The sequence below is a fragment of the Solea solea genome, chromosome 2 (genome assembly GCF_958295425.1).
Source record: "Solea solea chromosome 2, fSolSol10.1, whole genome shotgun sequence".
Taxonomy (NCBI): Eukaryota; Metazoa; Chordata; class Actinopteri; order Pleuronectiformes; family Soleidae; genus Solea; species Solea solea.
In genome coordinates, this window is record NC_081135.1 from 20,929,879 (window position 1) to 20,945,701 (window position 15,823).

At 39.0% G+C, this 15,823-nt stretch overlaps 1 protein-coding gene across 3 annotated transcripts in view; it reads left to right on the plus strand.

Annotated features, from left to right (window-relative positions):
* Window positions 1–15,823, plus strand: part of sema5ba (sema domain, seven thrombospondin repeats (type 1 and type 1-like), transmembrane domain (TM) and short cytoplasmic domain, (semaphorin) 5Ba) — a 159,819-nt gene that overhangs the window by 108,203 nt on the left and 35,793 nt on the right. For all 3 annotated transcript variants that reach the window (XM_058622417.1, XM_058622419.1, XM_058622418.1), the window contains exon 9: window positions 1,536–1,821. In XM_058622417.1, coding sequence (XP_058478400.1) covers window positions 1,536–1,821 — 286 coding nt within the window. The remainder of the gene's footprint in view (window positions 1–1,535; window positions 1,822–15,823) is intronic.

Sequence of the window (15,823 nt, forward strand, 5' to 3'; positions counted from 1 at the left end):
TAGGCATGTCAGTGTAGACGCAGATTACTCCTGAAAAGACGCTAAAATGCTCATCTGAATCGTTTTTCTTTTTTTTCTTTTTTATCCAAAATAAAAACATAGCTGTGTCTCCCTTTCACCAAAAGTGTGCTCACATAGTGTGGTCGGTCCAAGATTGTTATTTATTTTTTTTTTTTTTAAATAAAATTAAATGTCATTAGAAATGAAATTAAAGAGCTGCTGCAACAGCATTTCACATTTCTTAGTAGCCCCTGAAGCAAATTCCATCAAAGCTGTTAACAGATCATCTCACCAATGTGTGTGTTTGTGTGTATGTGTGTGTGTGTGTGTGTGTGCGTGCACGAGTGTGTGTACATGCATGTGCGTGGATGACAGAGAGAGTTTATAGGTGTGCATGAATCGGTGCAAGATAAGGATTATTTCTCTGTTTGTGTGTGTGTGTGTGTGTGTGTGTGCTTGTGTTTGCTTGGCTCATATCACTTCCAGTAAATGGGTCTCAGAGGAAACCGAAGTGATAACAGCAGGAGTATTTTCATAGTGATGAAACCACGGAACACTGTCAGAACAGCATTGAGAATAGTGTCCTTTTTTTGACCATTTAGCTTTAAACTCAACACAAAAGTGAAAGTTGAGTGTGGACTAATGAATTGTGAGTTAGTTTTAAATAAATGCTGGGTCACTTTAGTTATACACCCGTTGGAGTTTGCGTTGTTGTTTTAGAATTATCTGAAAACATACAAGGACATGCATTTATTTATTAGCTTTCCCTTTTTATGAAAATGTAAAAAGATTGAGACGACTTAGGTTTCTGTTCAGACATTCAGACACACATTTTCTTTAGTTTTCAGGTGGATTTTGATTTTAACAAAATCCCCTCAAATAGAAAGCAATGAGGCATCAGCAGAAGTGTCTGATACAAATATCCTCCGAACAAAAACTACTGTTTAAGCACAGTCGCAAGTCGTTTTTTTAAGCTGTTACAAAGATATATAATATTAGCATTAATGCCGTGGATTTAAAACAAAAATATGGATGTAAAGGTTTACGCTCTTTTTTTTACAAAGAATGACAGTAGCATCCCATTAAAACCATGATTCATTCTGCTTTACCTGATAACCCTACTATCACATAGGGCAATTAATCATCCCTTGCATCACCATGAGGGCAATAAAAGCGGCGTGAGCATCCAGTTACACAGACATTGCTGAGTTACCATCAAAACATCAGACAGATTTATTAGTAACCATTTTTTATCTTCTCTTCTCCGCCTCTCTCTGCACCTTCCCTCATTTACACGTTTGACATTGACACTCTTTTTCAGACCATCATAAACAGGAATGCAACAGTATCATTTTGAAGTTTTTATTGCAATCAATAATAAGGAGTACAGGGGTCAAAGCAACAACATCCAGAAGATAAATGTTGCAAATATTTCTTCTTCCCCTGGAGTCATCATGTAATGATTCCCCTCTCTCCTCCTCCTTCTGCCTTCTTCTTCTTCTTCTTCTTCTGCTTCTTCTTCTTCCTCCTGGCAGAGCCCCACTTCATCTCAGCCTACGACATCGGCCTCTTCACCTTCTTCTTCTTGAGGGAGAACGCGGTGGAGCACGACTGTGGCAAGACGGTCTATTCCCGCATAGCACGAGTCTGCAAGAACGACATTGGTGGGCGGTTTCTCCTGGAGGACACCTGGACCACGTTCATGAAGGCGAGGCTCAACTGCTCACGCTCCGGGGAGATTCCCTTCTACTACAACGAGCTGCAGAGCACCTTCTACCTGCCCGAGCAAGACCTCATCTACGGCATCTTCACAACCAATGTGTAAGTGAAAGTTAATTAATATTTGTTCCGGCACTGCACCTGTTTACACATGTGATGAACCTTTATGTTGCTTCTAATGCAGGAAACAATGGTTTATCATATCATTGGTAGACAATGCACACACACATATACATATAGATATATATAGATATGCATTCATGAAGATTTGATTTTGTGTTCTTATTTATCACTTGGGATTTGTCACCATAAAGGAAATGCAGAATTTAGCAATAATTAAAACCTTAGACCCTATTCTAGTTAGATTTATTTAGATTTAACATGTATGTCCATCTTAAAAAGGTCAACTGTATTGGCAGAAATGAAATAGTTCATGAATAATTAATATATACTGTAATTGTGTTAAAATATGAACCGTTTATTTTTTTTACCCTGAGATATGTATGTATATGTACTTTACTTTCTTTATAGAGGTGACCATGAAGCAGAAGAGAAAAACTAAACAGAGTGTGTGTGTTTCGCGTTTCTTATGACTCAAACTTAGAAGACCAGCCTCTTCTCTTGAATGTGAAGGCCACTGTAGTTGACTGACATGCAACAGTCTGCAATCTCACCATTAAATATCACCAATTATTACACACTGGACCTCTAAGTTGCTGTTCCAATATAAGAACACAAAAAGTTTGAGGGAGTTTACCCTTAGACCAGGGGTGTCAAACTCATTTCAGTTCAGGGGTCACGTACAATTCAATTTGATCGGGCCAGTAAAATAATAGCATAAGGACGCCATATAAACAACAAGATTTCCAAATGTTTCCCTTTGTTTTAGATTTAAATTTCAACAGTATTATGCAAAAGCTTACCATTTACACATGTGCATAACAACTTACAGATCACAGTGAGTCTACAAAGGAAGAAAACGTTTAGTCACAGGTATCTGAAACTGACATTTATAGTTTTTCACATTATGAGCAGACAGTAATCATAATGTGAAATTTTAACAAATTCATCCTGTGGGCCGGATAGGAACCTTGGGTGGGCCGGTTCTGGCCCACTGGCCGTATGTTTGACACCCCTGCCTTAGACCTTCATTGTGAACTAAAGGAATAAGCTTTGGTGTTGAGACCCTGGAAGAAATAGAGCACCATGGAAGCATTCCTATTAGTTAGGTGCTTCCAATATGATGAAGACTGACACTGATGGTGGTGATGAGGAGTTGAAAACATCTTATGCATGGCTTTGGGTTTGACAGATGAAGGAGGATGGATGGCATTTTGGGAAGGATGAACTATATGGCGAAAAACACTATCTCAATGAAAACGTCATTTATAATCGAGATAAATGTCAGATAAATAAAGATTGATTTTGTGCCTGAGTGAAAGTTGAAGGAACCGGTCAATGGTGGTTTTAAACATCAACTTCAGTGCACAGAAAATGAAAGGGAAACATTTCACACATCTTTGGCTGCACCGTGCACACTCTGATCTCTTGTTATGATGTGTTGTTCTCCACATCCTGGGTGGAGGTGGGTCACACAGTGATGATGCTGCTGAAATGACAGCTGACTGCAAGTAGAGAGAGAGAGGGAATCTGACAGGTTAAGAGTGACTGGCATGTTGGTTCTGACACAGGTTGAGCTTCTATTCTTGTGACTTAGGAGGCGTGAGCAGAAATCTGAGCTTTGACCAAGCTTCATTTGTTACCATTAGAGCTCTTTGTTTGCTCCATTCCTGTGGCTGTCTGAGCCACTTGTTGAGCCATCTTCATCCATTTGCCACTTTATTTTTTGAGTTCACATTTTTTGTCTGTGAAATACTGTGCCACACAGCTCAACTTTGAGCAGGCACTTTATCCAGGAAAGTAATTGGAAGAAGTAGTTGCAGCTGAATAGTTGATCCATTTATCTTGTCATTATAACAGCATTCCAAGGTCAGACTGTGGGATTTAGTTTGGTGTTCATGCAAATGAGGTTTCAAGAATTTGTCTTTGATTCAGTTCATACTATCTGTAGCGATCTGTCACCACAGAGTCAGACAAGCTAAAAAAAGAAAAAAACTCCTTGGTTCTAACCAATGTCATCTTTTTTTCCCCCCTTGGAACAGGAAAAGATTTTGATGAGAATTCATTGAAATAACAGGATCTCATTTCCCCCATTACATATCCTGCCACAGTTTATTTCATCTGTAAAGGAAGAAATGATTTGTCAGCACATTGTTCATTACTCAAAGATGATTTAATGTATCTCATTACTTATAATTACTCATTTCAAAAGCCCATTACCTTGATAATTACACCTTTGGGAGCAGACAAAATGTGCAGTTGCATACTTTTCCTAAAAAGCTTAGCTCAGATCATTTTTCTTTCGAGGAATAATAAAATTGGTAACCTGGCACAGGCTCTACTATCGCTATTATTTCAATGTTATTTCATGTAGAGGAGAAAAAGTCTTGACATTTAGATGACTGCTGTGTCTGTATGTCTGTGACGGAAGATGGAAATGAATGCAAAGATTAGGGTGGATGCACTTGGACATCATTTCATCTCAAGTTACTCTCTGAACAAATCAGTCATGGTAGATGCGTGCTTCGTGCACACAGCACAAACTGAGAACAAAGCAGTATATGAGCTTTATAAATGTAAAATCACTGTAATGTGATACTTCTCCGTGAATTGCTCCTCAACAATGTCGGATAGATAAAAGCCTTTTAATACCAACAAGAATATTAATGTGGGGCAGTGACAGACACACCAAAACCCATTTTCATTTTAGCCCTCAGATTCCATCACTTCACTTGTTTTTTTGTTTTTTTCCACTGTAACATTTTCCCCCATACAGACAGACTTTTTTTTTTATTTTTCCGAGGGTTTAGAGCCTCCCTGCTGCTGTTAATGATCAGTGTGTATGCATGCAGCTCTCAGCCGAGCTGGATATACTGACTGACTCACACTGCCTCTGGTGTTTGATTGCTCCAAGTGGGGGTATCACAGACTTCATTACAGAGACAAAAACACTGAGAGCCAAGCTGTGTAGTTTTGTGCTTTTTTTCATGTTAAGTGAAAGTGTAAGTGCATCACATTTAAGTCTAACATGTCAAGATACTGCTGGCTACACTGCCGATTAAAAAGTATTCATGTTTCCCAGAGGACGGCTACTCCTGGGACTTCATGATCTTTCATCTAAAGTCACCACCAGGTCAAAATTCCAAAATAATTATACTCGACTTTAATCAAATAACTTTTCATATGGCCTTGACTCTTCTTTAATGCCTCTGAGATGCTGATGCTTTTTTAATTAAATGCGAGTGTGATGAAATTCTGTGCACTTTCCTGCCCTCCAGAGGATAATTTATTCTTATGCACAGAAATCACTAAATAACAAAGACACAATGAGACTGATCATGTCGTCTTAGGCTGGGGGCCACACTGTATGTGTGCAAGTCACAGCAAAATCGACAGTGAAAAGCTACATTCAGATTATCATCCACTTTGTTCAACTTGATTCAAATACAATTGATTACAGATCAGATTTCATGGTTCAAATTCATGACTACGAGTGTCTTGCATCTGATTTTTATATCAATTTATATCAACTGCTCTCTCAAATGGCACGTTTGCAGAAAAGTCAAATTTGTAAGACCACACGGTATTGAAGTGGGCAAAATGTAAGATAAGATGTACCATTATTGATCCACCATAAGAACGAAAGCTATCACAGTGAATTTTATGGGTGAGATTTAGCTTAGTATATCTGATCTAGTACCACATGCTGACATCACAAATCTTATTTTAAAATCAGAATTGATCATATTTCTGTGTCTGCACAGATCAAAAACATTTCATTTGGATAAAAAGTGGTCTGTGCTTAACCAAAATGATCTGTTATCACATTTATTTATCCGTCCATCATGTCACAATAACAACACTGGCTGTGCTTGTTTCAAGGCAAAGCGTTCATTGAGCCGCAGTCCTTTCAATCCTCTCATGTTTCCATTTAATGTCAAATATTTGCAGGACCGGTGGATGCACAGTTCATATTGTAGATTCTTGGCATTTAAAAGTGTATTATTTATGTCAATTTCAAAGTCCAACTCTATGTAAAACCAGTCAGCAGCTCCACGGCAGACATGCTCCTTGTGTGAATAGAGGTGCATGAGATGAAGCACATCAGCAACACAACAGTCACACTGCACATGAGTGGCCCCAGCCTTACAACGTAGGAAAATGTGGTTTTGTAGCAAAACAAGCAGCAGCAGCAGCAGCAGCAACACCAGACACCAGCAAAAAAAAAAGATAAGTGAGAGGTATTGATTGAGAATAATTTTAGGAGCCTATGGTGACAGACTGATGTACTAATCTTTATACTGGCTGCATGAGGCGTTCATTGCCTTCACATTTTCCTTGTTTTGTTTATATAAAATTCCATTTTCTAAAAAAAACTGTTTTTGGCACACATTTTACATCTAGCTTTATTACATTTGAGGCTCCAAGTGCAGCAAACAATGATGCTTGTTTAAAGTGTAAAACTAAACCCTCTCATCTGCAGCTAACTCCGCCCAATGCCTGATATGAAAAATGCTAAAAGAAGTGGGCTGAGCCCTGAGTGAGGAAGAGTGCAGAGCAGTTAGGGGGTGTGGTCTGGTAATGAAATCTGAATTTAAGTTGTTCACACCATGCTTCACATGGTGGAGAAAGAAAGGCAAGAAAGCAACAACAAAAAAAGGAGGAGGAGTCTGGGACAATGAGCCTTACACTGATTGGACAACAGAGTGATGTAAGAATGAACCAGTGACGCAAGCGTGGTCTAAAGTAACCAATGGCAAAATTTGAATGTAGTAGCTGGTGTTTGACCAGAGAGGAAGTAGATCACAACATGTATAAATTCAATACTTTATACTAAACTAAATATTTTTACCGGGATTAACAAATAACATGACTTAATAACTTATTCACTGGCTTTTCACTTGAAAAAAAATGTAGTTACACTTTAATCCAAGAAGTTCTGTGTTGTGAATTACACATTGACGCCTATAGGTTCTAATGAAGTAAGAACTTCAATACACTTAATTAAGTATTAGGGGATATCCAGGGATTCTGACTGTGGCACAGATGACAAATAAAATGTCCCTCTTTAGACTGTGGACACATCACATTTAAGATGCAGCACTTCTGGGAATTTACAATATCCTGCCTGTTTTGGAGAAAAGCTTTTCCTCTCCACTTATACCCACGGAAATTTGGAAGAGCATTAAATTGGCAAACATAAAGCAAGAAAAAAAATAGAAATAAAATGTGTGTGTGAAGATGTACTCTGTGTTCTATCAGGGGAGAAACTGAATCCTGTCTTGCTCTCTCACCTGCAAAAGCTGCTGGGACTTGCCACCACATGGCTACTTCCTCTCAGCCCGCAGTTGTCTTTAATGATAGGTAGAATGGAAAATGTAAGGGAGACAAAAGAAAAGAAAAGACAGAGGGATAAAGGCGGAGAGAGAGATGGAGATGGAGAGAAACAGGAAATGAGAAGCGGTAATGAGAAAAATCAGGGAGCTCCAAGCTTTTGTTCATTGTCTTTTGTCTCCTCCTTCATTGCCCTTCCTTTCTGAAGCAAACTCATTGAGCCTCCCCCCAAAAAAACCACCTCTCTCATTGAGGTTGGATATGTTAATGCAATCACCACAAACACTGTCACTATCTGCATGGCCTAAATTGAACAGGCTCACAGCTGCTCATGGGAGTTCAGGGATGTAAAACACAACAAGAGAAGTTGGAACAAAGTACGCTCTTTGTCTGCTTGTGATCTGGGCCAAGTCCCTCACACCCACCTAGTGATATTTCCTACAATACTGTTAAAATGTATCTTGTGGGAGTAGTTTTTGCACATTGATTGTCTTCAGATTGTGCCTTAACAATTAAAGCTGCAGTAGACCAGATTGTTTGAAAAATAGTTGATTGTTTTTTTTTTTTATTATGGTGGCTCTTTGTCTTAAGCTCCTCCCATCAGACGTGCACAGACAGACATTTGTTTCATACATACACGTACTCTGTTACTCACTGTTGTTACTCACTGTTGTTTATTCTCATACTCTCTTTTAGGCCTTGCCCCTTTTTCAGGTTTCTTTGCAGTGTAGGCAGCTGTTGCCGATGCTGGAGGTGCAATCACCTGTCAGCAAAGACATGCAGCTGATCTGCAGTAGCTGTAAACAGAGCCCAAAGAAGATGCAGAAGTATTTATCGCTTTACACACTTCATTCTGAATAGACATTATCTAATATTGATCAATAACTGAAAAAGATTAATTTTGATAATCAATTAATCTGCTGAAGTCATCCATGAAGCAGAAATTACAACTTTCTTTTTAGCCTTTTGTTGAACGAGGGTATTTCCTGCTTTCTGCTTTATTTAATTGTGCATGTAATATCTTGGATCAGATGAGAAATGGAGAATAGCATTTGTCTGCATTTTCTTAAATGTTAAACGGTTAAGGGAACACTCCACTGGTTTAGTGTTAGTGTCTAATTTACAGTAGCTATAAGTGCCTTGCAAGAGAAAGATTTAAATGGAAACAAATGTCAACTGCAACCGAACCTGCAATCCATAGTGCAAATGAGCATGTCTTTGTTACACAACGTCTACACAGTATAGGTCATCCACATTTCATTGATCAGGAGTTACTGTAAGTGTAACACAGAATAACATGAATCTCAAGTCAGTGCACTTATCCATATTGACATATGGACCCTGTGCACCAGCTCTGCTGGTAAAAATATTTGCGAAGCAAGATTTCTGACCAATAATTAATTGTTTCCAAGTGAAAACAAACCCTTCACAATCACCAGATATACAAGTCAAGTCAACTTTATTTCTAAAGCACATTTAAAAACAACCAGGGTTGACCAATATGCTTTACAATGTAAAAAAAAAACAAAATATAAAAAACAAAACCCTTTATTTTGCTTTTGTTGTTTATGTTTTCTTTTTGATTTTTTAATAGCGTCCCAGAAGTGTGAGCAACAGTATTTTGTACTCAAAATACTGAGTACACGCAGCAAGACTGCAGACACTCAGGTTCGACTGCCTCCGTATTTTGTCACTTTCCACTGGGTGTCACTTTGCCTATTGGTGCCATTGTTAACCCATTAAAACGTCCAAGAAGGTGGGTCTTTAAACGTACCGTTTGCTAGTCCGCTGGTCGTATAAAAACACCAGTAAGTTGACCTCAGAGCTTGCGATGGGGTATGAGGATGGAGGATCTCAGTGAGGCAAGATGGTGCTAGTCCATTAAGAGCTTTAAAAACACAGGAGTGATGTGGTCTCTCTTCTTATTTCCAGTCAAGAGGCGAGCTGACGCATTCTGGACACGCTGGAGTTGTTGGATGACTGGTCTAAACCCACATACAAAGAATTAGTATAATCCAGTTGCAATGTTATAAAAGCATGGATTAGTCTATTTTAAAACTTTAGGAGGGAGATAGGTCTTCACCTTAGGGATAAACCTTAGCTTAAAAAAAAAAAAAAACTACACTTGACGACTGATGATATTTGAGATCACCAAGGCTCTTTGCTGATAAGTGGGTTTTGATGCTAGAGGGCTCAACGCATCCACATCCACTGGTGACCAAACAGTATGACTTATTTTTTATTCTCATTGAGGTTAAGGAAGTTATCATTATGTAGGAAGTTATAAGTAATCCATGTTTTAATATTATTGATACAGTCAAATAAAGAGTTATAGAGACTTCCTGTTCCCCCATTTTAGTGGCAGGTAAATGTGCACATCATTAGCAGAACGGTGGAAAGAGACTCATTTTTGCAAACAGAAGAGCTCCTAGGTCCAAGATGGCAGAGTCTGGAGAGTATGCAGACATGTGGTGGAATCAAGAGTTAAAATCAAATCATTAAAAATTCTTACGACAGCATTTTCAGTGCTATGACGAGGTTTGAACCCGGACTGGAACTTTTCCAGTACTTTATTATTGATTAAAAATCACTTCCAGGCCCTTGGACAGGAAGGAAATTTACAGTTCTGCATAAAGAAATTCTAATACAAACCATTTTCACTTGCAGTTGTAAAAAGAAAGGTTTTGATGTGTAAAATTGGCCAACAAAATGACAAATTAATCATTTGCTCAAGGCTTGGTTCAAATGAGAAAAAAAAAGGAATGGAATGATTTGCTGAGATGAGAAGAAGCCAGCAGAGCCTGTCGGCCTCTGTCGACAGTTGTTATACGGTGAAGGCTTTTAGGATTCTATCATAAACTGGACATTTAAAGCACAGCCAGGTCTTTTAATTAACTCCAGGCCCTTTTTGGCAGGGTCCCTTTCACATGTGCTCAAAAAAGCCTGCTGAGGTGTAACCTGCCATTTCTATTTAATTATGAATCTTATCTATTTCTGTGACTTCAGTCAAACCCTCCACAGTACTTGAAGGGTCTCGTATCTAAGAGGTTTTGGCCGGGGATGAGAAACAACGGCAGAATGTCCGGTTGGAAGATGAAGATAATATTTTTTGCAATACACAATTATGATTAGTGATATTCCTCCTTACTAACTGTGTGATTATAGTTCTCAGTTTAAAATCATTTTATAAACTGAAAAGAAATAAAAATGAATATGGAAATATAAAAGGAAAGTAACATTACATTTCTTCCAAATGGCTGACTGGCTGTCTCCATCTCCGGTTTTGTTTTTAATGATTCAAATACCTCGCTCATTTAAAACAGAATAATCAAAAGTGTTGGTGTAGGATTGAAGAGGTGAAATTCATTTGTGTGGATGAGATCAGCACAGCTGTGCAGGTCAAGTGAAAGGCCAGACTATGCTGGAAAAGCATTGGTTTGTAACATCTATTATTTGAATGGCAAAAAACATTTCAGTGCCTCAGTGTAGGCAAAATGCCAAAAGCAGACTGTCACAGGCAAGCAAATTCAAGTGTGATAAAAGTCTTAAACTTGGGAGTGCAGCTGGCAGGTGGTTCACGTGGGCACAGCTCAGACTCAGCAGACAGACAAGGCGACTGAAGTGAAGTCTTGAAGATGAGAGTAACATCTGAGTGGGCCTTTTCAGGAAGACAAGGAACAGAAACGTCTGGTAAACACACTTGTAAATGTGGGCTAGAGTCACATAGAGCTGCAACGAACGGTTATTTTCACAATCGATTAATCTGTCGATTATTTTCTCGATGAATCGGTTGGTCCATAAAATTTCAGAAAACCTTAAAAAATGTTGATGGGTGTTCGTCAAACCTGGAAATGATTATGTTCTCAAATGTATTGTTTGGTCCACAAACCAAAATGATTAACTTTTAATGATTTCTTTGTTATCCAGAGCAAAGAAATGAAGAAAATACTCACATTTAAGAAGCGTAAACGATCGGAAAGCTTCAAACCGATTAATCCGTTATCAAAATAGTTGTTGATTACTTTAGTAGTCGATTAAGTCACACATAAACTACAATGATGCAGAAGGAGCAGGCTTCTTAAGGTTAGTTAATTAGGTCGTCTGCAGGTGTGAGGAGAGCACAGGGGCAGGAAAGAAGGACATAACCACCATAACCACTCCCACCACAGTCCAAAAGAGAAAAAAAGACCAGTCAGGTGTCACAGGTGGGTCACGACAGTCTCTGGTGGGGTGAAAAGCTGATAGAGATGTGATTTAAACATGGGGATATTTGCAGCTGAGTTTCAGACTTTATCTTCTGGCAGGCATTCATAGTTTTGTGAACATAAAGTGACAGACATTGTTGATAACTGGGGTGAAAAAAAAGATAAACAGTTCACTTTTTTCGCCTCCACACACCTGGCCGATTGCTGAGTGGATGTGGATGTGAATTGGATTGTTGGTTACAGTTGCAGAAATGGTTGCTTATGGCATCAGACAGATTGAAATGGCAATTCAGTGTGATTATGGGTCTAAGTAATGCTCATTTGCAACACTAATAAAGAGTTTTAAGTGGCAATGGGAAATGGTCCGTATTTATATAGCACTTTTATAGTCTTGACAACCACTCAGTGCAGTTTCGCCATTCACCCGTTTACACCCATTGATATGCACATTCATACGGTTAATCCATATGCAACACTCTTTTCTTTTGCACATTGTTCACACACTGCCGGCACAGCTGTCAGGGGTAGTTTGGGGTTCAGGACTCTTCAGACACTTCAGCAAGCAGACTGAAGGCAGCGAACCAACGACCTTCTGATTAGTGGGTGACCCAGACTTCCTCTTGAGCCACGGCCGTCCTTTGTGGTCAGTTACCTTTTTTGGCTTTTGAAATTCACTGAGACATGACACACATGCAATTAGACATATACAGACCACCTCCCAGACCTCCCTATACATGGAAAATATGTGAGTGACTCCAAGTGAGATCAGATATGACATGGATGATAAATGATGTGCTGGCCAGCCAAGTAAAGCAGGCCACATAACTGTATGGTATTCCTGGTTTTAAACAACCCCTCATATCAACTCACTGGCTTCAAATTTACCTTGAAATGAACTGCAGGCCCCCAGTGGAAGGCTGGGCCTGATCTGAATGCAGTTTGACAGAAGCGGCTGCTCGCGGACCAGTAGTTTTATCATTCCTGTCGCAGATATTCTTTAAATTACCGCTTCTCTGATTTTCCCTCAGGTGCATTTGTTTTTGACTGTGAAAAGAGATCATGTGAAGCTTGGACTAAAAAAACATGTTGTTACACCTCAAATGTTAACAATGGCATTAGAAGCGAACTGTGAACTGTGCACTTCCTTGCGAAAGCTTGAATCTAACACCTGGGGTTTTGTGCAACTGATTGTACCTGTGGTGTTGTTTTATTGTTTAGGGTAGGTGCTGCTGACTCAGTCAGCCTCTGAATGTGACTTTTTGGGGCCAAAGCTTTTGCTTTCGCTGGCGTATTGTTGTATAGTATAAAAATATGTATGGATAATCCCGCTAGCATGGTTCAGTTTCTGCAGCCATGCATCTCTGCTGAGTGGACCATTTTCCATTTTTGCTGTGATGCAGGTATTTACTGAAGTTGACTCATTGGCTTTATTGTACTTTTAGATGATATTCGTTTTTTGTTTTTTTACACATAAATTGAGGTCAGGTGCATTGGTCTAAAACCTCAGGTCTCAGCTAGACTTGGCTGTATTCCCTCTGCTTTGGTACACTGATGCAATTCGTATGACATCTATTTTCTCTGTCAAGTTTTTATTTTGCACAAAACAACTGACCAGTAAGTATGACCGACTTTTGTAGGACTTTTTTTCAAGGAAAAAAATAAATAATGCAGTTACAACACTCTTTGTCTTTCACTCGAAAGCATTGACACTGTTGTGTCCTGGTTGCGGAGATTCTTTGTTGCATACACTGGCAGAGAAGAACCCAAGAGAATGACAAAACAGGATTCAGTTTCAGGAAGCTTTGATTTATTGAGTCAAAGTCAGAGATTGAAACGAGGTCAAAACATATCAGGATATCACTCCATTGGGCAATCAAAACAGAATTATAATGTTGGAGCACTTGGAAACCTCCCAAGACATTCTGGCAAAAGTAAGGTGAATGTGGACTAATGTACAATTTGGGAAACTAATGAGGTGATGAGCTGCAGGTGAGTTGAAGGGTCGGGGAACATCGGGTGAAGGGAATGACTTGATTGCATGGAGAGCAGGCTCTGAAATGACATGAGAGTTTGTGAAATTGCATTCAAACAAAACTAGTGACCAGTGTCCATTAATGCCTCTCTGGGTTCAATATAAATAGAGTTTTATTGTCTCTTTTTCTCTTGAAACTGATGTAGATACAAATGCTACTCAATAAGAAGTGAGTCTACTACAGCGATATAACCTAATTATCTAAGACTGAATGTGAGTACAGTACAGTACATGCAGTTTTAGAGAACATGGCACGTTGGGGACACATCTGTACACACTGATCTCTCTGGTCTGAGAGATCACAGAACAGCGACGAGGCTTCTGCTTCATCCAGGTGGCACAGCAAGAGCAATCACTGAGACATCCAGAGTTATGTGGGATATGAAGTTTTGATAAAGGGGTTTGAAAAAAAATGAGTTCAAGCCAAGGCACTGAAAAGAAAAAGGAGAGAAATTCTATACATGTTATATAAATTCTATAAAACAAAGCACAAAAAAAAGAAATCACTGAGAAGACATCAGCAACATCAGATGGGCTTTTGGGATGAGATGAATCACTTGGAGAAATAGCTTTACTTTCATCATGGTGCTGGAGCACCAACAGCAAACAACAGCAGCTGTCAAACAGCTTCCATTCACTTCCTGGGGCTTTAAAGCAGACTCTGAACATATGTGGAGCAACCATTTGAGCAATAGACTGTATTTGTCCCAGTGCTTCTTTTCACTCTGTTCACTTGGTGTTATATGTGCAGAAAAGCACTGCTGAGGAAGACATGTAGAGTAAAGTGGATTCTTGTCAGGTGTGTGGCGATGTATGGCTTCATTGCAAACTGTAGACGGGTGCGACCACAAACCCACAGTTTAACCTTCCAATGTGTGTGGTTACTGCTCAGTTATTGCAGCTTATTTGCCTGTGGTTTTCCTCCAGTTTGGGTTTTGTTACCACAGCATTTTACTTACTCTGATTCACACACTCTCCACTAGAGCCAGTGACAAAAAAATCAAGAGAGAGAGAGAGAATGAATGAAGTTTTTTTTTTGTTTGCTTCCTCCATTGTTTGACCAGAGCTGAACAGATTTAAAAATGATATTGAAAAAATAAATTAGCACAACCACACATATCTAATTATATTCCTTTAAGATAAGGATGAGTCTCACAGATAATAAAAATGATCATAAATGTATTTTAAACTGAGCATCCAAATAATGACTTTCATTATCCGTGATCAGAGACTTTCTTGACTGAGAACAGAGGCCGTAGATAAACTGCGGAAATCAGTACAACTTCTAGGTTTTTTTCGTGAAAGCCTTCACTTTGATGTGTGCTTAAGATAAATCTCACACTAATTAGTATGTTGAACATTATTTTCACTCCATTTGGTTCCCAAAATTTAAGAATTTAAGAACCTTCACTGCACAGTCCACAACCCTGTCATGATCTGAAATGGTATACTTTAAAGACAGTCTTTTTATTGCCTCTTGATCAGCAAAGTTTTGTTTTATTTCAAAAGTCACTGTAACTATACTGCAGTTTGCCAAGCTAAGAAATTAATGAATATGTCATAACAAAATGGAAATTAAGAGAGTGAAAATCAAGCAAAAGGCACCCCAGTGGTTGATCCCATGCTTAACCTCACCAAAAAAACATTTCCCACATCAAGAAAAGGCACATTTTACAGAGCCTATAGTGCCTCAGATGTGTCAGCCAGCCAATTCGACTGATTAATATTTTTCCCAAGGAACCAAAACAGTCCATTTTAGTCATTCTTTTCCTTCCTCACTGTCAAGGCTCGATCTCTGCTGTTATTGTTGTTTCTCTCCGCAGTTCTCTTGCTCTCTGCCCGAAAATGTTATCACTCCCTATCTTCTAACTGATGGTCTATCAGCATCTCACAAGCCATTTCAACATAGTTGGATGCATAGTAATAAGTCTGAGGTGTAAAAACAGTCTGCAGAGGCAGGAAGTCAAGACACTCATTACTATGCAGCATAATTGTGACCAGGGAGCATCACGATAATATATTCACTCATGCTGTCAGTTTAGCAGGCTTTTACTCTTGTTTGTAACACCTGTGAGGCGGATGCTTGTGTGTATGCTGTATGTGTTTGCACATAATCTGTGCAATTACCTCCTACAGTATATCCTCAGCTTAATAGTGTCCCCATTCACTGTGCAACGCTGATAGCATAGCTCACAGTGCAGCCAAACACAGCTTGCAACATTGCTCCCATGCAGTGCTGGTATAAAAGAGAGGACTTCCATTACAACGTGGCTTTATTACACAGCTGGGAGCTGTTGATTTCTGATATGGTTTCACATTAAATTCCAACATGTAATGATATGAACACTACTGTTGAAGTAATATCTTTCTTTGTACCTTCTTTTCTTCTCTCCTCATCTCCTTCAATCATTCC